At 40.2% G+C, this 24,725-nt stretch overlaps 1 protein-coding gene and 1 long non-coding RNA gene across 8 annotated transcripts in view; one reads left to right on the forward strand and one right to left on the reverse strand.

Moving 5' to 3' along the window:
* Positions 1 to 10,020, reverse strand: part of MINDY3 (MINDY lysine 48 deubiquitinase 3) — an 89,497-nt gene extending 79,477 nt beyond the window's left edge. Inside the window, exons 1-2 of one of the 7 annotated variants that reach the window (XM_051821431.2) lie at positions 9,881 to 10,020; positions 9,581 to 9,793 (exon numbers count right to left, since the gene is read on the reverse strand). In XM_051821431.2, the coding sequence (XP_051677391.1) occupies positions 9,581 to 9,674 (94 nt within the window). In that variant the 5' untranslated portion in view covers positions 9,675 to 9,793; positions 9,881 to 10,020. Of the gene's footprint in view, positions 1 to 9,580 lie in introns of all 7 variants that reach the window. The other 6 variants (XM_070055450.1, XM_070055451.1, XM_002717426.5 and 3 more) reach the window with 6 other exon arrangements.
* Positions 433 to 14,476, forward strand: LOC127483550 (uncharacterized). The gene is made up of 3 exons (XR_007909940.2): positions 433 to 523; positions 11,825 to 11,892; positions 14,034 to 14,476. It is a non-coding gene; the product is annotated as an uncharacterized lncRNA (long non-coding RNA).
* Positions 14,477 to 24,725: the final 10,249 nt, after the last annotated feature.

The raw sequence follows: 24,725 nt of genomic DNA on the forward strand, positions 1-24,725 counted from the left end.
ACTATAGGAATAATCCAGTGACTCTTGAGTTCCCTCTACCTGCATTATTTATAGTGACTTTAGGTCCTTAGAACACCCCAAGCTCTTTTCCTGGGGCCTAGACAGCTATTTCCTGATTAACCTAAGCAGTCTCTACTATCATTCTCCAAGAAACCTGTATTTATTGTAATCTGTAATTATATTTTACGTGTTTATGGTCTGCCTTGCCTCACAAGTATCATGCCCATTTTACTGACCACTGTTTTAGTGCTTGTTGAAGTTTTGGGGGAGAAGTTAGTGAGTGAGTGTTTCTAGGAATGGCAAGTTCAATCTCAAAAATGTGTGAAACTATTTAGCAACCTTCAGAAGTAAAGAATATGGGACTGGAGCTCAGGGAAGTAACTGGGATGGGAGATAGTAATCTGTACATTCTAAACATGCCAGTTAAACTGAACGAGAACATGCAGAACAAAGATAATGAAGTTGAGAACATCAAAAAGTAAGCAGAGGCTGAATCAGCAAAAGGGACTCAGAGATTAGAAAGGTAAGAGAAACACACATTCCCTGAAGTCCTAGAAAGTCAAAATCAGAAGCAAATAGTACACAACTGTTTGGATGCTAAGAAAAAGACATAGATGAAAACATTGGATTAAGCACTTCATTGGGAATACTACAAAAAATAAATTTGGAGTGTTAATAGTCAAAATTTAAAGGAAAAAAAGTTATTCAAAATAGGATAGAGTCAAAATGAACTATTTGTTATAAAGTTTGGTAGACAGAAATAGAATGATGGCTTGAAAGGTAGTTAAGAATTATTACTTATGTATACTGAAGGGTGTGAATTTAAAACAAGATGGTATGGTAAGAATGTCTATATGGGAAAGAGGAAATGTAAAGGCCCCAACTCATCCTAAAAGAGAGGTGAGAAAGTGTGATGTTCTATTAGTAGGATTGGCTAAAAACAGAGGTTCTCAATTGCGGTGCACAGACCCCCTCCCTTGGAAGTTAGAGATCCTTTTGGGGAGACCATTAGTGGTTAAAATGATTTCCACAATAATACTAAGGCATTATTTACCCTTTGTACTTTGTGCACAGTCACAGTGATAGTCAAATGCCAGTGGTATGACGCCAAAGTAAGAGTCATTACACTAACAACCACCACCCATCTCTGTCACACACACACACACACAGAGCCCATTTTACTTATGAACACCCTTTCTGACGTAGTGAAAATGGCTCTTTTTAAATCTTGACCTTGAAAACAATATCTTTTTAAAAATATTCCGTGTAAAATGAATCTTGATGTGAATGGAATGGAATGGGAGAGGGAGAGGGAGATGGGAGGGGTGCAGGTGGGGGGGAATCCATTGTAATCCATAAACTGTACTTTGGAAATTTATATCTACTAAATAAAAGTTAAAAAAATAAAAAATATTCTGTGTAACAAAATAAATTACCCATAAAACACTTCTGCTACATTCTAAGGTATGATGGTTGAGAGCTATTTCAAGGAAAAACCACAGTTAAAAATTGTATTTACTTATTTGAGAGGCAGAGAGCGAGCGAGCAAGTACTCCCATCTGCTAATTCACTTCCCAAATGCCTGCAAAAGCTAGGAAGCTGGGATCTCCATCCGGATCCCTCATGTGGATGACAGGAACCCAGTCACTTGAGTCATCACTGCTGCCTCCCAGGGTTGACATTAGCAGGAAACTACAATGAGGAGTAAACCAAGTATTAAACACAGGTACTCGGATATGGGACACAGGTGTCATAACTGGTAGGTCAAATGCTCACCCCCTTCAAGTATAATTTTTGGAACTACAAGTTGAACTAGCTGCTTTTTTAAAGTGGAGCATCCTAACAAACCACAATTATTCAGACTTGGGTATGTGAAAGACATTTTCTCAGACATCAATTAACTTGAGTTCAACACTTTAAGGAAAACAACTGACAGCATTTTTGTCAATGATAAAATTTCAATCTCTCAAACAATAACTGGGCAAACTTGCATCCACTACTGTGAGTTTGAGATTCTCAATGATTAAATATTTTTCCTGCCTGCGCCGTGGCTCACTAGGCTAATCCTCCGCCTTGCGGTGCCAGCACACCGGGTTCTAGTCCCTGTCCAGGCACCGGATTCTGTCCCGGTTGCCCCTCTTCCAGGCCAGCTCTCTGCTGTGGCCAGGGAGTGCAGTGGAGGATGGCCCAAGTGCTTGGGCCCTGTACCCCATGGGAGACCAGGAGAAGTACCTGGCTCCTGCCATCAGATCAGCGCGGCGGCCATTGGAGGGTGAACCAACGGCAAAAGGAAGACCTTTCTCTCTGTCTCTCTCACTGTCCACTCTGCCTGTCAAAAAAAAAAAAATTTTTTTTTTCCAATGAGAACAGTAGTAACAGTAACAAAATGTGACTTTTGATAACTATAAAATGAAATATATTAACATTTGGAAGGTCATCATAAGCTAGTGCATCAATAATTTCCAAATGACCAATGCATGCTGTTACAAATCAATGTGTAGGTAAGAGAGCCATTCAACAGTATAAGACAATGGGGCCTGTACTGTGGCATAGCAGGTAAAGCCGCCACCTGCAGTGCCAGCATCCCATATCGGTGCTGGTCCAAATCCCCCATTGCTCCATTTCCAATCCAGCTCTGCTGTGGCCTGGGAAAGCAATAAAAGATGGCCTAAATCCTTGGGCCCCTGCACCCATGTGGGAGACGTGGAAGAAGCTCCTGGCTCCTGACTAGCACAGCTCCAGCAGTTGCGGCCAATTGGGGAGTGAACCAGCGGATTGAAGACTCCCTTCCTCCCTTCCTCTCTCCCTCTTTCTCTCTCTGCCTCTCCTTCTCTATGTATGTAACTCTGACTTTCAAATAAATAGTCTTAAAAAAAAAGTATAAGACAAACCAACAGATTTCAGTTTAACAAAGTTGAAAAGCTCACTGAAACAGCCCCAGATTACATATTACAACTAACCTCCAAGACACAACCACTTGAGTTTAGGAATGATCTCAAAAAAGAATATCCACAAGTATCTCAAAAGGCTATTAAAATACTCCCACCTTTTCCAATTACATAGCTGTTCAAGACTAGATTTTCTGCATACATTTCAGCCAAAACAATATATTACAACATCTAATGAGCTAGAAATTAAAGAGATTTGCAAAAGAAAAAGAAGACAACAATGCCATGGGTCTCATTCATCTTTAATTTTTCACATTAAAGTCATAAGTAGGGGCCAGCACTGTGGCATAGTGGGTAAAGCTGCCACCTGCAGTGCCGGCATCCCAAATGGGTGCCGATTTGAGTCTTGGCTGCTCTACTTCCAATCCAGCTCTCTGCTGTAGCCTGGGGAAGCAGTAGAAGATGGCCCAAGTCCTTGGGCTCCTGCACCCACATACCCACATGGGAAACCCTGAAGAAGCTCCTGGCTTCAGATTGGCACAGCTCTGGCCATTGCAGCCAATTGGAGAGTGAACCAGACGATGGAAGACCGACCTTGCTCACGCTTGCTCTCTGTCTTTCCTTCTCTCTGTGTAACACTGACTTTCAAATAAATAAATAAATATTTTAAAAAAAAGTAATAAGTAATTTATGAGAGTGTTAAGGGACCTGGGGCGGATGGGGGGACTTGAAAGCCATTGGCCTTGGAGGAGAAAATCTTAGAAGGCTTCTAAGTTAAACATACAGAAAGGAAGAGAATCAAAGTGAGGGGAATAAGAAGGGTAGAGAATTGCAGAAAATGTTAATTCTAAAAAACCCATGAAAAGCCGGAAAGGATGAAGAAGTAAGAAAAGCATTGAGAGCTCAGCTAAGGTTTAATTACAACATTTATATTGAGGTTGCCCTCAATTTTCTCCAGCAATACACAGAATCTTTCGAATTAGATGGCAGGATAAACAGAAAACTAAAAATAATTGAGGTAAATGTATGGGGTAAAGTTTTTAAGGACACATGACAACTAAGGGTACTGATTATCACTTTAAAACAATCAATTTAAGGCCAGCTCCGTGGCTCACTTGGCTAATCCTCCACCTGTAGCACCGGCACCGTGGGTTCTAGCCCCGGTTGGGGCGCCGGTTCTGTCCCGGTTGCTCCTCTTCCAGTCCAGCTCTCTGCTGTGGCCCGGGAGGGCAGTGGGATGGCCCAAGTGCTTGGGCCCTGCACCCACATGGGAGACCAGGAGGAAACACCTGGTTCCTGGCTTCGGATCAGCACAGCGCGCCGGCCATAGTGGCCATTTAGGGGGTGAATCAACAGAAGGAAGACCTTTCTCTCTGTCTAACTCTGTCAAAAAAAAAAAAAAAAAAGAAAGAAAATCAATTTAAGGTCCAACCTAGGAACAAGAGATAAAGCCTATTTGCCCAATGGTAGTAGGAAAGGCCCCCTGGATGTATCCAAGTACAGAAGAGAAATTAGGCTCTGTCAAGCTTTCGGTGTTATATAATAAACGTGAATGAATAATGAATTCTCGTGTACCTTAAAAACTCTAATAATGTAATTTTCAAGATCTATGGCTAGGGCCTTTAGTTAGAATTACATAATAGTGTAATAGTGAGCTGTTTTTGTACTTTGAATATTAATACCCCATGGAGGCGCCATTGCTGTGGTGTAGTGGGTAAAGCCACCACCTGCCATGCTAGCATCCCATATGGGCACTGGTTCAAATCCCAGCTGCTCTACTTCCACACCAGCTCTCTGCTAAGACCTGAGAAACAGTTGAAGATGGCCCAAGTCCTTGGGCCCCTACACTGCGTGGGAGACCTGGAAGAAGCTCCTGGCTTCGGATTGGCCCAACTCTGGCTGTTGTGGCCATTTGGGGAGTGAACCAGCAGATGGCAGATCCTCCCCCCGACCCTGCCTGTCTATAACTCTGCCTTTGAAATAAAAGAAAAAACAACCCGTTAAGACAATTCTGCCAAATATGCTTTCTGCCACATTTCGTTTAATTCCAGTATACATGTTTGCGTATAACTAATAATGGATAAAGGCTATGAGCCTAAAATGAAATAAAAGTCAGTGAAATAGAAATTAAGTGTTCTAACCAAAAATAAGACTATGCTCATTAGCCTTCCCCTTTATTACAAGGTTTATTTTAATTTAAATTTCTTAGGACAAAGAGTCATTTTATCTTGTCAGGTGTCTCATATTCAGATCATTTTCTCCATTTGAAAGGAATTATTACAAAATGGCTGGGCTTCTTCTGTTTGATCAGAAATTACCCATCTAGCATCTGATCCTAAATAAACCATTCTGTATCACATTCCATAGTATTACAGAATAGAGAAGTCTTTCTCAATTTCACATTTTAAAACTCAATAAACTTAAGCCATGAATTTCTTTGCAATTTTCCACATGACTTACTATATATACACACACATTATTCAAACCAGTTTTATTTGCATATGACTTACCTTACATATATACATTATTCAAACCAGTCTGACAAGTACAGCTTACATAATTCTGGCCAACCATATATACAAAAGTCCATAGAAAGACTTGATTTGACTATTACAAGTTACATGATCTCAGTTGAGACAAATATCTGAACTGGGACTTACTTCCTCATCTATAAAAATGAGGATGACTACACTTGTCTTTTGTTATCTTTCATGGTTAAGGATTAAATAAGATTTTCAAAAACTAAAGTAAAACAAAAATAAGATATGACATATTTTGAAGTCTGAATAAAAAAAGCTAGGTTTTCAAAATACTAAGGAATTATTTGTCAAATATGCTTATAAATCATAAATTTTAAAAAGCTATAACTTAGATCAATTATGTTTTTAGATATGTTAGAGATTAAAATTAAAGCTTCCAAGTACAATGACACCTCTAAAATGATAGGATCTACAATATTATCCTCTCTTTGGGAAAATAATTAATATTGGCATGGAATTTTATTACTTTTGTATAATGTTAAATCATCTTACAGTAAATGCTCATACATTCAAATTTTAAACCCAAATGTATGAACTCCTAATACACACTGTACTATATTTTAACTGCACTTTCACTTTTCCTAACTTATTTGTTCAATCTTTGTTTTCATATTATGTAACAAAAATTGTGCAACATTGAAAACATCAAAACTATTTCAATAAATTATAGTCCCACTCCCCCAAAACACTGAAATGCCACAAGCAGCAAAATTAGGTTTCTCTCTGTTTAAATTTTAGGTAAAACAATAAAGTAACTTATAACTTGGAGGAAGAGAAATGGTTTCTAAGAGTTTATAATCTCTGTCAGAGGTTGGCAAACTACAGCCCTCATCTACTTTTAGACAAATTTTGAGATACAGCCATACCCACACTTTTGCTGCAACAGCATAATTATTACTGAGACAGAGGCCACTGGACGGTTTCCAGAGTTAGCCAAATACTGAGCTAATCAATAGAGAACAAATTCTCAAATGTCAAATGTTTTCATTTAAAAATTAATCTGCATGGTCAATCTATCTGACTGCTTTCTACTATCTCCACTACTACTTGCCTGGTCCAAGCCACCATCTTGTCCCTGGATTACTGCAACTCTCTCTGGTTTGATCTTGTCCATCTACTTAGTCCAATACAGTGTATCTGCAAACACAGCAGCCAAATCAATCCTTTAAGAACTGTCAGATCCTCTCTTTTCCTTCCAATAAGAGTTAACACCCAAAGTCTTTACAATGACCTTCAGAAAGTCTTATTTCTCATAGAATTTTTTATTACTCTTCCCTTCCTTCATTCCCCTCCAACCATACTAACCCCCTTTTTCTTGAACTGGCCTGGCATATTTTCTGTTAAGTCGTTTATAATGGCTATTCTGTCTAGAACATTCTTCAGACATCTGCATGGCCAGCTCAGTGACTCCCAAGTGTTTTTTAAATTTGGTCTGGAAATGAGGCCTACTCAGAGTATCCCACCCAGAACTCCCTAATCCCTCACCTTCAACTACTGTAGACGATTTATGCTATGTTATGTTTATTGTTTGTCCCCTCTTTCCTATCCTGCCTAGTCTCAACTGCAAGAACCTGGAACACTTGTAGTTGCTAGGAAGACACACAGGAGAGTAAGTGGTACTAATGAACTGCAGGAATGAAAAATATGTTCATAAAATAGGACTATAGGTAATTGAGCAAAAGTGTAGAAAAAAGCTATAATGATTAAATTTTGAGTTAAAAAAAACACCCAAACTCAAGACATTAAATCACCTAGTTTATTGTCTTTAAAATAAAAACTAAGCAAAACACACACACATACACACACCAGAAAACAAAAACTCACTCATATTTTAATGAAAAGGGATGTGCAGAAAAGGATTATCTAAGAATGCCAAATCAAAAACTAGGTGCCAGTCTGTTTTACTAACCATATTAAAATAATTCAGATTGACTAATCAGTATGATTTCATAAATCTACCTATAATTTTATAAGCATTTATTCCAAACATCTTACACCTGTATCTTGCTTCCAAAAGATTAATGAGATCACAATTTTCAATTCAAGGTAGTTACAGAGTATTTAATAGAGCCAGAGTTGATGTTACATTAATAATGAAGCAAAGCAGTCTCTTGCACCTATTCCCACAACCCAAAGGACTGCCACAGTGGTATTTAGCAAGGTTCCCAGAGAACGACTGAATGCAAGTATCAGTTAACATATCAAAATCATTAACTACCCCCACCTTGATTCAGAGGTGATAACTTAAAAACTCCCCGGTTACCTTAAAATTTTTTAAAATGTAAGACTTTGTAGAATTACATATCACGATGTAACTATTCTTTGACAAAACAAAACAAAAAATCCCTTATTTTGAAATGGTAGTGATTAAGCTAAATTTTTTTAGGGAACTTCTGCAAGACTAAAAATGTAGTAAAGCATTCTAATGCATCATAAAGTTCTTTTTAGAATGTTATCACCAAACAAACAATTTCTTGTAATTGTCAGGGCAAAGCCACAGAGTAATCTTTGACATAGTTCACAATTAAAGGCTTTAAAAATTAATATAATAGCCACCATTTACAGAGTGTTTACTGTATGCCAGACACTGTGCTAAGCGCCTCCGTGTATTTAATGGGTTCTTTAATCCTCACAAAAACCCTAGACTGCTACTATTATCTGCATGTTACAGAGAAGGAAACTGAGCTCAAATAAGTTAAATACCATGAGCCTAGGACCCCAAAAACACATTCCAAAGATTGTGCTCATAACCATTACCAGAACTGTCTCCCTGAATTCTCCTTGGATTTGCCCCCAATAGAAACATAAACAAGACTGGCTATCACTGAGGTCTACACTGTAAAATGCTTAATACTGACTGACTACCAAACAAGTGAAATGTTCCAGTTTTGTGTCTTTTATAGCTGTTCACTATTAGCATAAGTAAATCAAAGAGGATATTAAAATCTGCAAATGCAGGTTTCCAAAGTTTCAAAAAAAAAATTTAGTGACTTAATGTGTGAAAAGAGCCAAACTAATTATACGCAGTGTTTAGAAATGCAAACCAAAATACTGAAAACCAGTGTTTTAGGAGTTGGAGGACTTGGAATTCATTCCCAGTTCTATCAGTCCTGCAACTCTGGCCCAGTCAGTTCGCCATCACGATGCATTTCCCTCACCTGTGAAGCAAAAGCGATGGGCTAAACAACCCAAGATGTTTCATCAGCTCTTCAGACAGCCGTATCTGGGAGGGACGAGGGCACTGTTTTAAGTACTGAATTTTCCTTCTAAAACACATTTTGAAGTAGGGATTTATATTCACTATGCCCCCATTCTCCCCATAATCCTTTGGGAATAGGTCTTTTCTGAATAAATATTTTAATAACAGTGCTTCGCCAGCACGCATTACTGATCCTTTCTATTCCAAAGGCTTTGCTCTTAACCACAATCGTTGGTCCCCTGAAGCTATGGGTCAGTTACGTTATACAAGCAGAATTCAAGAATCAGGGCTAACGCGCCCAGAGCCGCGCAAGGATTCGATAAATAGCTATTCTGTTTCGCTAATGCCTGTATTATTAATACGACTTCTTATATAAGTAGAAATACGGTCTGGGTAACCTCAGGCCTGCACAGGAAGTGATGCGATTCATAGTAACAGACACTAAGGTCTCTCAAAACCAGGGATGCTTTGGGCCAAGAGAACACTTCGTTAACAAGCCAACGCTGCGCTCAAACCTGCAAAACTGCTTTCTTGAATTCTCCACCTGGCCTTTCTGGCAGACGCTACGCTCTCCAAAAAACAGGACGGACACCAAGAACACAAAGCTCTGCTGGGGGGTGGGGGGTGTCAAGCCCCAGGCCGCCGCAGCTCGCCAGCAGAAACTGACAGAGCCCAGGCGAGGCGCGCTCCGCGGCGCACAGCGGGGCCACCCCCACCCAGGGTCGCCTCCCGCAGGCCGGCAGAAAAGCTCCGGGTAGTTAACAGACGGCTGCAATCAGCGACCCTCTTCCCCCGAAGCGGACAGAACGTTTCTGGAAAACCCAGATTCAGCGCTGAGCACGGGAACCGGGACAGAGCGCGGGGCACGTGAGGGGCTCGAGCGAGAGGCGTCACAGCCAGAAGCTCGCCGGCTGAGGAAGCGGCGGCTGCAAGCGCCAGTCCCGCCAAGGTACCTTGCGTCCAGCGGCAGAAGATAGTGTCGGAGAGGCCGGGGCTGCTCTTGGTGCCCCACACCAGCTCCATCAGCTCTTTGGTCAGTTCGGACATGACAGAGTACAGGCAGGCGGGTCTTCGCTTTCAGGACTCCTGCCCCGGAACATGGGCATGGGGCGACTTCGGAGACAGAAGGGGCAGGACCGGTGCAGCAAACGAATTCGAAGACTAGGCTGGAAGAAAGCGAAAGGAGAGAGAACTACTGGCAGGGACCGCGCCTGTCAAGCTGGGTACGAAGCAGCGGCAAGGAGTTTCCCTACCGGAAGTGCCCGTGCCACTTCCGGATCCTCTTTCACCCCGACGCAGGGGAGGTGCCCGGTAGTGGCCTCCCCGGAAGCGGAAGTGGGGGCGGGAAGAGCCGCGGAAGGCCGTGGAGGCGGCCTTTAACCCTTGTGAGGCATTTGGGGCCTTTAGGTGGGCTGGTGGGTTCTGCACACCGACGAAAGCACACCCGTGGGCGTCAGCATGGTTTTCTCGCTCTTGGAACACGCCCCTTCCATCCCCGCCCCAGGGACTCTGTGGTCGCAGCTGCTGGAAGTTCTCAGTTCCAAGCCCTTGGGCCTAGAACCTATGCCACCTGCCTTAAAATTCCTGATAGTAATTATGCACAGAATTCTAAGACATTGGTTGAGTCATAGTGAGTGAGGCAATAACCTCGCCTGTGTAGGATATATTGGAGGCTGACTGCCTCTGTGCCTTGATAAAACGTGTAAATTTGAAATGGCTGGTACTTAGAAACATCCTAAGACTGTAACAGGTGTAAGATAAAATTAAAATCTATTTGTAGGGAAAACAGCATTTTAGCTCCAATTTGGGGAAATGTAGGGTGTGTGGACAGCACCTGGAGTTAAAGTCAGGTCTTATTCATTGAATAGTGCTCAGTTAAATTTAGTTTGTGTGAAAACATTTGTGCTGCTTAAAAAGGAGATAAATTGTCCTTTTGAATTTGAAACAGGAGAATCTGATATTTTAAAATTTGTCTTCATTTCTCAAAGATTTGTGTCCCTTGGAAACCATTTTACCTTTGGGTGCAGTGCTTTTTCATTTACCTGGAAGATAGCAATCCTTCATTATATTTTTTTCCATTCTAAAATGGTCATAACATTTCATCTATTATAAGGAGTTACCATAAATGTGAATGCATGCAAAGTATTAAGTCTACTTTCTGGCACATAGAAGGCATTTAAAAATAAGAGGTGTTTCTGCCTAAAGAAGTATCATGTGGGAGCCTAATACAACGATGACATTTTCTGACTTTTTTACTCAAAATCTAGCTAATTGTGTGTGTGTGTGTGTGTGTGTGTGTGTGTTTTCCCCACAGGCAGAGTTAGAGAGAGAGACAGAGAGAAAGGTCTTCCATCTGTTGGTTCACTCCCCAAATGGCCGCCACGGCCAGTGCGCTGTGTCGATCCGAAGCCAGGAGACAGGTGTTTCCGTCTGGTCTCCCATGCGGGTGCAGGGCCCAAGCACTTGGGCCATCCTCTACTACCTTCCTGGGCCATAGCAGAGAGCTGGACTGGAAGAAGAGCAACTGGGACAGAACTGGTGCCCCAACCGGGACTAGAACCTGGGGTGCCAGTGCCACAGGCAGAGGATTTAGCCAAGTGAGCCATGGTGCTGGCCATGTGTTTTAATATAGTTTTTTTTTTTTTTTTTCAGGCAGAGTGGACAGAGAGAGAGAGAGAGACAGAGAAAAAGGTCTTCCTTTTCTGTTGGTTCACCCTCCCTCAATGGCCACTGCGGCCAGTGCACTGTACTGATCCGAAGCCAGTAGCCAGGCGCTTCTCCTGGTCTCCCATGCGGGTGCAGGGCCCAAGCACTTGGGCCATCCTCCACTGCACTCCCAGGCCACAGCAGAGAGCTAGACTGGAAGAGGAGCGACCGGGACAGAATCCGGTGTCCCAACCGGGACTAGAACCCGCTGTGCCGGCGCTGCAAGGCGGAGGATTAGCCTATTGAGCCGCGGCGCCGGCTTTAATATAGCATTTTATGTTCCCTAATGTCAAAACATGCAGTTTAATCTAGTAGGATGCCCTTACATTGCCTAACTAAATTAATCCCTAATTTAAAACCTACCAGGTTGCAAATAAGAAGGTTTTCCTAATTTATACTTTATTTCCAACTTAAGCATCTTTTTCCTTAATTTGTGAGAATTACTCAAAGTGCTTGGAATATACTCATGGGTTTTTTTTTTTTCCCTTTAGATTTTCTTCATCCCATTTTTGCAAATTTAATTTTACCTACCCCTCAAGAATATGCACACTACTTAATGGTAAAACTTTCTCTGATCATTACCATCTACAATAATAATTATAATTTCTGAATTTTCATGATACTTATCTGTAACTTGCTTTTGATAATTACTGTCATCCTTGCATTTGCAAAGAATTATTTACTCTTCTTGGATATAAATTTGTGGAAGCCAAGGATGCGTCTTTTTATACTTCTAGCATACAGCCTTGATCATTACTGTACCTCATTAAGTATTATTGGAAGGAATGGATACCTACCTTCACTGGAACTTAAGAATTCCTATCTTTCACAAGTGAGATCTCAGGGGAAATAGCACCGACTGGTCCCGTTAAATAGCTAATATTTGCATGATTACAAATCACAAAATTCTTTCATTTCATTAAAGTCATAGAGAAGTCTATGTACATAGAGTCCATTAGTAGTAGATCTCTAAGTTCAGATGTCTTTGCCACATTTTATTTCTATTAATGCATGCAAATATTAAGGTACAGAGTATATATTATTCTGTCACATTTGTTTTGTTAGTATAGTTACAGGTTTGATTATTATGTATAAATACAAAGAAAAAACTGGTTTTAAAATTTTTTTTAAGTTTTGTCAAATTTTTTTAAAGATTTATTTATGTATTCGAAAGGCAGAGTTTCAGAGAGGCAGAGGCAGAGAGAGAGAGAGAAAGAGAGAGAGAGAGAGAGAGAGAGAGAGAGAGAGGTCTTCCATATGCTGGTTCATTCCCTAGATGGCCACAATGTCCAGAGCTTTGCTGATCTGAAGCCAGGAGCCAGGAGTTTCTTCTGGGTCTCCCAAGCAGGTACAGGGGCCCAAGGACTTGGGCCATCTTCTACTGCTTTCCCATGGCATAGCAGAAAACTGGATCTGAAGTGGAGCAGCCAGAACTCGAACCAGCACCCATATGGGATGCTGGCACTGTAGGTGGTAGCTTTACCTGCTATGCCACAGCGCTGGCCCCTCAAAATTACTTTTAAATTTGGAAAATGCCTTGATTTATTATTTTACCTGTAGTTTCTAGCTGCAATGAAGCTGGCAAAATCTTGAGTGGACATTGATATGGATGTCCTTTCCTTTAAGTTATATTCCTGAGCCGGCGCCGCGGCTCACTAGGCTAATCCTCCGCCTAGCGGCGCCGGCACACCGGGTTCTAGTCCTGGTCAGGGCGCCAGATTCTGTCCTGGTTGCCCCTCTTCCAGGCCAGCTCTCTGCTGTGGCCAGGGAGTGCAGTGGAGGATGGCCCAGGTGCTTGGGCCCTGCACCCCATGGGAGACCAGGAAAAGCACCTGGCTCCTGGCTCCTGCCATCGGATCAGCGCGGTGCGCCGGCCGCAGCGCGCCGGCCGCGGCGGCCATTGGAGGGTGAACCAACGGCAAAGGAAGACCTTTCTCTCTGTCTCTCTCTCTCACTGTCCACTCTGCCTGTCAAAAAAAAAAAAAAAAAAAAAAAAAAAAGTTATATTCCTTATTTGTAATGTTTTAAATTTTTTAACTAGTAGGACATAGTTTTTAACAATATTTGATTAATGTTGATTTAACTTGCTTAAGAAGTATTTATTATTTATAATGTGAACTTAAATTGTGAACTTGCAGGGGCCAGCACTGTGGTATAGTAGGTTAAACCTTTGCCTGTGGTGCTGGCATCCCATATGGGTGCCCGTTTGAGTGTTGGCTGCTCCACTTCTGATCCAGCTCCCTGCTGATAGCCTAGCAAAGCAGTAGAAGATAAAATTTTATTTATGCTTGGGCCCTGCACTCACATGGGAGACCAGGAGGAAGCACCTGGCTCTTGGCTTTGGATCAGCTCAGCGCACCGGCTGTAGTGGCCATTTGGGGTGTGAACCAATGGAAAAGGAAGACCTTTCTCTCTGTCTCTCTCTCACACTAACTCTGCCTGTCAAAAAAAAAAAGTAGTCAAGCTTGTTACATCTGATACTGGATGACAATGCTTTTGTTTTAATGACTTGAAAATTATGAAAGTGCTCTCTGGAGTACTTCTATTACTTCATATTTTAGAATATTATTTTTCTCTTAGGACTCTCTGTAGTCTTAATTAAACTCTGTTTTGTATCATTAAGGTGTGCCTAGGTTTCATGAATAGCCTGCATCTTACCTGTATTTCAGCTTTTTTAGTAATACTTCTTTTTATTTGCAGCTCAAGTCAGAGCACTTCCATAAAGCTGGACTGAGATCTCTACCATGTGAATTTCCTGAAACCAACTTGGCAGCAACAAAATTAATGACTTATTATCAAACCTTAATTGTATTTATTTTCCTTTCCCCCCCAAATTTTCCTGCCAAATAAAGGGACAACCATCATCACCCAATTTATAACAAATCCCATGCAAAGAACAATTCTCCATTTTGAAGCTCTCAACTCCTAATCTGGTATATTTACTCTATCACTATATAAAAGAAGTCAGATCTTTAAAAAACCCACCCTGCATTAAAATTATTTAGTTCTAGGCAGGTCATTGAAAGAATCCTGTACTCATTTATTAGTAAAAATTTTTCATTTATATGGATGCCCTCTGTCTTCAAATAGCAACATTAATGTATCAAAACAAATAAACTCACTTTCTTTTGCATCCTCCTAACCTTGTCTTGGCAGGATAATTTTCTGAGTAAGCATACCAAGTTTCTTTCAAGTCCACGATGATCATGCCAAGTAGGGCGTAATGAATCATTTCCCAGTGCATTTCTTACTAACAACATATAGTGGAAAAGGAGTTCTGTTATTCAGGGCTGGGTTAAGTAAATTTAAATGTATTATTCCTGTAGCTCTCCAAGAGGGAGGATTGTACTTAGTGTGAAAAGACATATTTGAATCATTTTGTTCACTATGCTTCTTTCATGGTTGTGTTCTGTGGGATACTGTTAGGAAATTACTGGTATAATGGAACTAGAAAATCTGAATGTTAGTCTCAGTTTGGACACGGTGACCTGGGTAAGTCTTAACTGGCTACACCTTGCTTTCTTCATCTCTAAAAAGGACTAAATTTGAATAATCTTAAAATCTTGTTCATTCCAGATCCTTTTCACTTTTATGATCACTTTTTGTGCCAGTGGACCTATTAAGCTTTTTACATGTATTACCATACATAATTCCCACAACCCTGTGAAGTAGGTGCTGCAATTCCTCTGGACCTATTTTGTGTCATACATTCAGCAGCTTTGACCAGTCAGTCCTGGGTGAGACTGGAGCATAGACAAGTCAAAATCTGGCTCACATTTGTAAAAGCAAATGAAAGTAGAGACCCCAAAGTTGCTCTTATGGATTTATTTTTATTTGATTTTTTAAACTTGTTATAAGAAATTTCAAACATAAGGAAATGAAGAGAATGATAAAACACCTGTCACCTCGATTTATTAGTTATACCCTTTGCTTAATCTATTTTTGGTAAGTTTAAAAATTTAAATTGCAGATATCATACATCTGCAAAAAGTGAGACACTCTGCTATATAACCACATCATCAACAAAACAGCACCTAAGATAGTTTAATGTCAATCATTATCCATGTCTTAATTAGGTCTCACAAGGCTGTTTATTATATATATATATGTAGATGATTCTCCCCTCTTTTTAATAATATTAATTTGTAAGAGTCAGGACCAATTTTACTTTAGAACATTTGATTTTTTTGAATGTGTGGTGATTGTTTTCTGTGGTATTCTTTGATTTGCTCCTTACTGTAGGTCTTGGTATTTCTTATGAATTGAAAGTTTAGGTGTTAAGATTTGATTAGATTTACTTTGAATAAATTGATTTGATGCCAAAGCACTTCATTGCAAGAAACCTTCATATACTAGTCAGATTCTCATTCCCTTAATGAAACTATTCAAGAAGACATTTTTGGGAAGGAAAAGGTTTGTTTTGTCTTAACATTTGGAGATTCACAGTTCAGGATCTAGTGGCCCTGAGGCTGATCTGTGGCAGAGAAGTTATATAGGACCATCAATGATGAACCAGGAAGCAGAGAGAGAAGCCAAGCAGAACTCAGCTCAAAGAATCAACCCTCTCATAAGGACCACCTGCTGAAAGCAAACCCCTCCCCCAAAAAGACCCAAAGACCTACCACTAGACCCTCCTCTCAGACACCATAGTTAGATCAAATCTCCACCCTTAATTCACCAACTCTTCATATTAAGACTTCAGAGTTTAATTACATGCATGAATTTTGGGGAGCCGATTTCTATTCAGTCTTAAACACTTAGCAATAAAGCTATGCTGTGTTTCTTATTGTATCACTCATAATCTGGGCATCTAATTATGAGTTGCCAGCATTGGTCACTGGTGTAAAGTGTCACCAACAAGTAATCTGCAGGCTCCACCTTAACATAGTGTCAATTCAGTTCTCTATCAACATTTAAATTTTTTTTTTCATTTATTTGAAGCAAAGGGAGAGAGAGGAGAGAGAGAAGTTTTTCATCTGCCAGTTTACTCCCCAAATGACTGAAATGGCTAGAGGTGGGCCCTGGAGCTTCCTCTGGGTCTCCCATGTGGGTGCAAGGACCCAAGGAGTTGAGCCATCCTCCGCTGCTTTCCCAGGCATATTAACAGGAAGCTTGATCAGAATTTTATCTCACAGTTTAGCACTGATTGAAAATCTTGCCTGAGTTGTCACTTTATTGAGAGTTTCAAAGTAATCACATTTCATTTATTGCATGTTGTTTTTCATTCTTTTTTAAAATCTTTTTTAAGATTTTATTTACTTGAAAGAGTTACAGAGAGGCACAGGCAGAGAGAGAGAGAGGTCTTCCATCTGCTCATTCACTCTCTAAATGGCCACAACAGCCGGAGCTGAGCCAATCCGAAGCCAGTAGCCAGGAACTTTTTCTGGGTCTCCCATGTGGGTGCAGGGGCCCAAGGTCTTGGGCCATCTTCCACTGCTTTCCCAAGCCATAGCAGAGAGCTGGATTGGAAGTGGAGCAGCTTGGACTTGAACCAATGCCTATATGGGATGCCGGCACTACAGGTGGCAGCTTTATCTGCTATGCCACGGTGCTGGCCCCATGGGTGTTGTTTTTCCTAATATCTTCAATTGCATAGTGAGTTCATTATTCTTCACACTGTCACTGCTTTCTAATATAGAATTTAATGCTATAAAATTACAATCCAAAATTAAAAACATTTTGTTATATAATTTTTGACAATTATCATTAAACCGAAATATTCTCATACTTTTCTTCTTTAACTTTAAGCATTATTTACAAATAGTGTTTTAATTCTTCATATAGCCTTAGATTTCTCTATTTTTAATTTCTATTTTAATTATTATTTACAAGACACAGGTTTTATGATCCTGGTTCTTTGATACTTGATGACACTTGATTTTGGACTTAGTTCATGGCCAAATTTTGTAAATTTGATACATGATTGAAAATATCTGCTCTCTGATTAACTTGGTATAGTCTCTGTGTATTATTAACAAATTAATATGTAAATTCATTGTTTTATCCACTCACAGCCTGAAACATCTTTAAAAGCCAAAAGTTAAATAATTTAGAGAGGGGAATGTTAAATCTCCCACTGTTAAGGTAGGTTTCTCAGTATTTTCTCTTGTGTCAAGCATTGCTTTAAATGTTGCTATGATATGTATTAGGTATTTCTGTATTGAAAATTGTTATATCTGTCTGACAAATTATTCTTTTTATTAGGAAGGTAATATGAGAATAAATGGTGATAGTATTCTTGTGCCATCCCTAAATTAATCTTCATATTTATTATATTTTGGTTATTGTGTTTTTGAAGTTAAGGGTTTTACACTTACTCATAGTTACCACTTTCCTTGTTTATCTCTTTTTTGGATGTAATTTCCTACTTCCTAAAGCATAACTTTTTAATTCTCTTAATGAAGCACTCTTTTAGGGCCACTAGATATTTGTTCAAAATGTGGGTAGGCATTCAGTGCAGGGTTAAGATACTGCTTGGGATGCCTGCCTCCCATATCAGAGTGCCTGGGTTTGAATTCTTGCTCTGTTCTCAATTCTAGTTTCCTGTTAATTTGAACCCTGGGAAGCAACAGGAGAAGGCTTGAGTACTTGGGTCCTTTCCACCTTGTGGCAGACCCAGCCAGAGTTCTTGCCTCTTGGCTTCTGCCTGGCCCAACCCCAGCTATTGTGGGCATTTGGAGAGTGAACCAGTAAATGGAAAATCAATCCCTCCCTCTCTCTCCCTGCCTTTCAAACAAAATGAAAATAAATAAATTTACATGTACTTATTTTGTCATTATTCATAATTGACAGTATATCTGGGATAAATTCCAAACACTAAGTTCTTACTAGCTGTGTAACTTTAAGCTTGCTACTTTACCTCACTATTCCTCTTTCATTAATTTGGGAAAATTTCATCCATTTCAATTATAATATTTTCTATCAAGCATTCTACTTGTTCATTTTTGGAAACCTAAATAGACATATGTTGGGCTTAGACAATTTTGTCTTGAATGTCTCAACTTCTCTTTTATATTTTCCTTTTTTCCCTCTCTATCTGCAAAACCATGTCAGAGACAAAGTCAGTTCTCTGTAGGTCTAACATATTTGTTTTTAGCCAACCTATTTTTCTAAATTTCTTTTCTTTTTTTTTTGGACAGGCAGAGTGTACAGTGAGAGAGAGAGAGAGACAGAGAGAAAGGTCTTCCTTTGCCGTTGGTTCACCCTCCAATGGCCGCCACGGCCGGCGTGCACCACGCTGATCCGAAGGCAGGAGCCAGGTGCTTCTCCTGGTCTCCCATGGGGTGCAGGGCCCAAGGACTTGGGCTATCCTCCACTGCACTCCCAGGCCACAGCAGAGAGCTGGCCTGGAAGGGGGATAACTCGGACAGAATCCAGCGCCCCGACTGGGACTAGAACCCGGTGTGCCGGAGCCGCAAGGCAGAGGATTAGCCTATTGAGCCGCGGCACCGGCAATATTTTTCTAAATTTCAAAGATTGTATTTGTATTCATGCAAGTTCCATTTAATTGTTTCCAAACTACCAGTTCATTTATGATAGTTTTTTTTTTTTAAGAATTATTTTATTTATTTGAAGGACAGAGTTACAGAGAGAGTTGGAGACAGAGAGAGAGGTCTTCCATCCGCTGGTTCACACCCCAATTGGCTACAACGGCCGGAGCTGCACCTATCCGGAGCTAGGAGCCAGGAGCTTCTTCCGGGTCTCCCATGTGGGTGTAGGGGCCCAAGGACTTGGCTATCTTCCACTGCTTCCTCAGGCCACAGCAGAGAGCTGCATGGGAAGAGGAGCAGCCGCGACTAGAACTGGCGCTCATGGGATGCCAGAGCTTCAGGCCAGGGTTTTAACCCACTGCGCCACAGTGCCGGCCCCTGTGATAGTGTTTTGAAACTGTTAGTTTCATGATTTTTGAGCTCTGCACTCATATTTGTGGAGCTTTTTAGTGAGAATCCAGTATGACTATATGGTCTAAAATGAATATTGGCCAGCACCATGGCTCACTAGGCTAATCCTCTGCCTGCGGCCCCGGCACACCGGGTTCTAGTCCCAGTGGGGGAACCGGATTCTGTCCTGGTTGCCCCTCTTCCAGGCCAGCTCTCTGCTGTGGCCAGGGAGTGCAGTGGAGGATGGCCCAAGTGCTTGGGCCCTGCACCCCATGGGAGACCAGGAGAAGCACCTGGCTCCTGCCATCGGATCAGCGCGGTGCGCTGGCTGCAGCGCGCTGGGCACAGCGGCCATTGGAGGATGAACCAACGGCAAAGGAAGACCTTTCTCTCTGTCTCTCTCTCTCACTGTCCATTCTGCCTGTCAAAAAATAAAAAAAATAAATAAAATAAAATGAATATCAGCTCCTCAAAGAGGTTTTGAATTTCTCATGGAGTTATGCAGTGAAGCTGCCATAGACCAATTTGTGTTGGATTCTCAGCTGAAACATTCCTGGACCACAGAGATAGTGAAATGAAGAACTTCAACCTGTGTAAGAAAGAATTCATCATCACACATTCATTAGCCTGACATCATTTATCCATCTAGATTCCAGATCAAGACAGATGAGCTTCCTTGTTATTTGCCTAAATTGATGCGCACATATTTTTTCTATCCCACACTTTCACTGAGGGTCTAGTCATTTAAATAGCTCAGTTTCAATTAGTGACCTCAAGTTACTATTTTTTTGATTTGAGCCTTTAAAAACCAGAGAACTTGGGAACTACTAACACATATATACTTTTTTCAGACAGCTGAAGAATATCCAGTTCATTGGGTTATTATTATTAATTTTTCTTTTGAAGGTTTTACCTGGAGGAATGTTCCTTGCTTCCTCACAAGTAGAAGTATTCATTTGAGGGTATATCTGCCATGTTATAAAAGTTGTTTTTAAATGTGTCTACTGTTATTTATCCAGTCTGGTATTTTTCCAAAAAATAAAGCTTAAGTCTCCCAAAATATATTCTACAGAACACTAATGTTCAGTCCAATGTGACTGCATATTGTATGAAAAAGTCTATGTTAACAATATTTTCTTCTAAAATATACACTTAATTATATTTAAGAAACTAATCTTAATTACATATTTTTCTAGGTTCATGCAATGATTAGGTTTTAGAGAAAAGCTGAGTCATTGTACAGAATGCCAGAATGAAGGAAGGAATTGATGTGATCAAATCTAATATCATAGAGGCTTCTCACTGATTTGTCATCAATTGTCAATGACATGTTCTATTCCTCGATTTATAATTCCAAACAATATTTGATATTGTAATATCATTTTAGGATTTCAGTTCTGCCACTCAATCAACAGGTGGTGCCATTGTATTATAGTTTGAATTTGTGAAAGACAACAAAATATTTTGTTGTAGTTGTACCTACATATACATCATTTTTTAAATAGGCTTCTGTCACCACTTTTGTACCCTGAGAAAATTTGGTTTTGATGCATTAAAAAATTGATATGAGGGTCTGGCATTATGGTACAGCAGATTAAGTTGCTGCTTGTGTTACAGGCCCCTTCCACTCATGTGGGAGACCCAGATGGAGTTTCCAGCTCCTGGCTTCAGCCTGGCCCACTCCTGACTGTTATGGCCATTTCAGGAGTGAACCAGCCAATAAGCAACCTCTCTCTGTCTAACATCCTGCCTGTCAAATAAATAAATAAATATTACAAATTGATATGGTTAAGATTATGTTACAATACAAAGTGGGTTGGATTCTTCTCACATATAATTTTAGAAATTGCAGGGCATAAGTGTGCTATTTTGTCTACAAAGAAATTAACCAAAGATAAATTTTATAATATGTGGCTTTATGAGTATATTCATATATCCAGAGGATAGGTGTGCTAAACTTTTTGATCATGACAATTCTCATTTTGTTTTTATGTTAGAAAATTTAAAATACTATGTGTTAATAAAAATCTCTGCTTTTTAAAAAAAGCTGCTTTGTTTTTCTCCATTAAACTTACAGTTAATTTTTTTTTTTTAAGATTTATTTATTTAACAGGTAGGAGAGACAGAACAAATGGCCAGAACAGCAAAGGATGGGCAAGGCTGAAGCCAGGAGCCAGGAATTTCAACTGGGTCTCCCACCTGGATAACAAGAACTCAAGTACTCAAGCCATCATCCACTGCTTCCTAGTTGCATAAATGGGTATTGGGATGGAAGCTGAGTAGCTGGGACCCCAGTTGGCACTCTAGGGAGGGATGTGGGCATCCCAGGTAGCAGCTTAACCTGCTGTGCCACAATGCCCACCCCTCAGCATGCATTTTATCCTAACAAAAGCATGGCACTACCCAATGCCTGTTCATGATTGTTCCTTTACAGATGCTATTAAATGTAATGTTGGTCACAGTTGTGCTAAGAGAGATCACTTTGATGTTACAACAGTCATGCAGAGACAGCTTGGAGTGGGTAACTATATGCCCTGCTCTGAACAGGACCAAGAGAGAACGACACCAGGCTTTATCGCATTCCTAATTCTGCCTGTGATTCACTGTGTAAACTGACAGTGCTGCTTCCTCAGGGTGGTTGTCAAAGTCACAGCACGATCACAGGAGGTGTTCATAAGACGTTGGCACAAGTCACTGACAGATTAGCTGGAAGCTTGTTGTGATTCTCCTCAGGGATTTCAGGAATAGCTAACTCTTCAAGCTAATTAGTCCTGCGTGGTTGAGATGGATGATCTGGAAAAAAAAAAGGCAATTGAAAATGATACAGTTATTTAGCAATACAAAAGTGTAAATAATAGAAAAATCAAGAAATGAAGCAAACACATTTAGAAACATTTGGATCAACTAGATGAATAGGTCAGCAGATGGAAAATTCAATTTCAAAGTAGACAAAGAAAAGTATAATGTGTTTGGGAGCAGAAATCCAAGTTAGTTAATGTTAAACAATGCAATTGTCAATACAATAAACATTCTATTTTCTAATAAATGGAGATATTGTTAAAGTCTTTTTAGTGTAAGTCTGAATATGTAGCTCTCATTTAATAGCATATTTCTATGGTTCACAGATACTTTGAAAAATCTCTCCTCAGCTTTATTCTCATTCATTATTTCTATATAATTCTATAACAATTCTCATTTCACAGTTAATATAAAATTTCAATAATTACACTGCAATTAAAAATGGGAGCTTAGACTACAAGCCAGACCTCTTTAAGTGTTCTTTTTTTTTTTTTTTATTTTACACCAATGGGGACTGAACAGATTGAATTTTAACTAATACTATTATATTTCTCTGTAGGAGAGCAAGTAAATAAGTTTAGAGGACAAAGGTGGTATATAGAATAGTACCAGTGTTATTTTTACTAAATTGTGGTACTAGATTTATGTACACTAGCCTTTGCAAGAATGTCCTTCCATTTTTGTTGGGGTTAATATTGGGCAGACAGAATCTCTTTAACTTTCATATCTGGCATTTTCCCTTAATTAGATTGATAAGTAAGGAGAGGGAAATATACTTTTGTCTGACATAAAAAAGAATGAGGGAAAATCCAAAACTTATTTTGTTAATATTCAATTCCCATCTGCCTTATACCCTTTGAAACTTTGTTTCCAATTCCTCAGCCATTCTGTGAGAAACTGTATACATCTACCCTTTAGCCTTTATTTCAGGAAAGTGATTTTCTTAATGAGGATGAATTTTTATTTTCTTTTTAAAAATATTTATTTATTTTATTTGCAGGGCAGAATTATAGAGAGGAGGAGAAACAAAGACCTTCCATTTAATGGTTCACTCCCTAAATAACCATAAAACCAGGAACCTGGAATTTCATCCATGTCTCCCATATGGATAACAGGGGCTCAAGTACTTGGTCCATCTTCTGCTGTTTTCCCAGGTACATTAGCAGGGAGCTGGATTGGAAGTAGAACTGTCAGGATTAAACCGGTGTCCGTTTAGGATGCTGGAATCACAGGCAGTGGCTTAACCTGCTGCACCACAACCTGGGTGGCAGGGTCCCAATTAAAAAAATTTTTGTTCTTTAACACTTTATATTTCTTGATAATAGAAAGCATATTTGTTGGTCGGTGCCGTGGCTCACTTGGCTAATCCTCCGCCTGCGGCGCCAGCACCCCGGGGTTCTAGTCCCGGTTGGGGCACCGGATTCTGTCCCGGTTGCCCCTCTTCCAGGCCAGCTCTCTGCTGTGGCCCAGGAAGGCAGTGGAGGATGGCCAAAGTGCTTGGGCCCTGCACCCGCATGGGAGACCAGAAGGAAGCACCTGGCTCCTGTCTTTGGATTGGCACAGCGTGCTGGCTAAAGGAAGGCCTTTTTCTCTCTTCTCTCTCTGTCTCTCTCTCACTAACTCTGCCTATCAAAAAAAAAAAAAAAAGCATATTTATTTATCCAATGAGTAAAAAGTGGCTAATTTTTTCACAAAAATATGCAAAGTGCTTATGTGTGTTATATATTACATATACTAATTGGAATGTATGTAATTTAGCAACTCATAGAGTTTTTGTTGTTGTTGTTGAAGAAAACTGAGTTGCAGGGATGACAATTTACTTCCAATGGAAAATAAGAAATAGTAAATCTGAGGACATCATCCATTTCCATAGTACAATGCAAGAATAAATGCCATTTATTTTTTTAAAAGATTTATTTATTTATTTGAAAGGTAGAGTTACAGAGAGGCAGAGAGAGAGAGAGAGAGAGAGAGAGAGAGAGAGAGAGAGAGAGGTTTTCCATCCACTGGTTCACTCCCCAATTGGCCACAATGGCTGGAGCTATGCTGATCCGAAGCCAGGAGCCAGGAGCTTTTTCCAGGTTTCCCACATAGCTGCAGGGGCCCAAGGACTTGGGCCATCTTCTACTGCTTTCCCAGGCCATAGCAGAGAGCTCCATCAGAAGTGGAGTAGCTGGAACTTGAACCGGTGCCCATACAGAATACTGGCACTGCAGGCAGTGGCTTCACCCACTATGCCACAGCACCAATAAATGCCATTTATTAAAGGAAAATTATATCATTTCAGTGCTGGAGTGTATCCACTTGAATAATTCTTTCAGAATATAAATTCAACCAGTGCACAAAATGGTGGCAGGGAAGGTAAACAGAAAATGGAGAATCAAAATAAAGATAATGGGCGAGAATAAGCTCTACATATGGCAGGAAATTATTTTTTATTGGCTCACTGCATATAAGATAGTATGTGGGTAATAGTAGGACTCATACTTATTGAAAACTTACTTGAATTTTGAAAGCCATTGAATAATTGGTGATTGCATCAATAAGGACACTTTCATCTCTGATTCACAAAAAAGTTAGCTTGAAATGATTTAGGCCATTAATGAAAATGGTCACGTAACTTGAAGTCCAGGAGTAGGGTGAAGATCAGGATTGGCTGATTTGGTGGCTCAACAATGTCAACAAGGACAGTTTTTTTGAGATTTATTTATTT

This window comes from Oryctolagus cuniculus, chromosome 13 (assembly GCF_964237555.1).
Source record: "Oryctolagus cuniculus chromosome 13, mOryCun1.1, whole genome shotgun sequence".
Lineage (NCBI taxonomy): Eukaryota > Metazoa > Chordata > Mammalia > Lagomorpha > Leporidae > Oryctolagus > Oryctolagus cuniculus.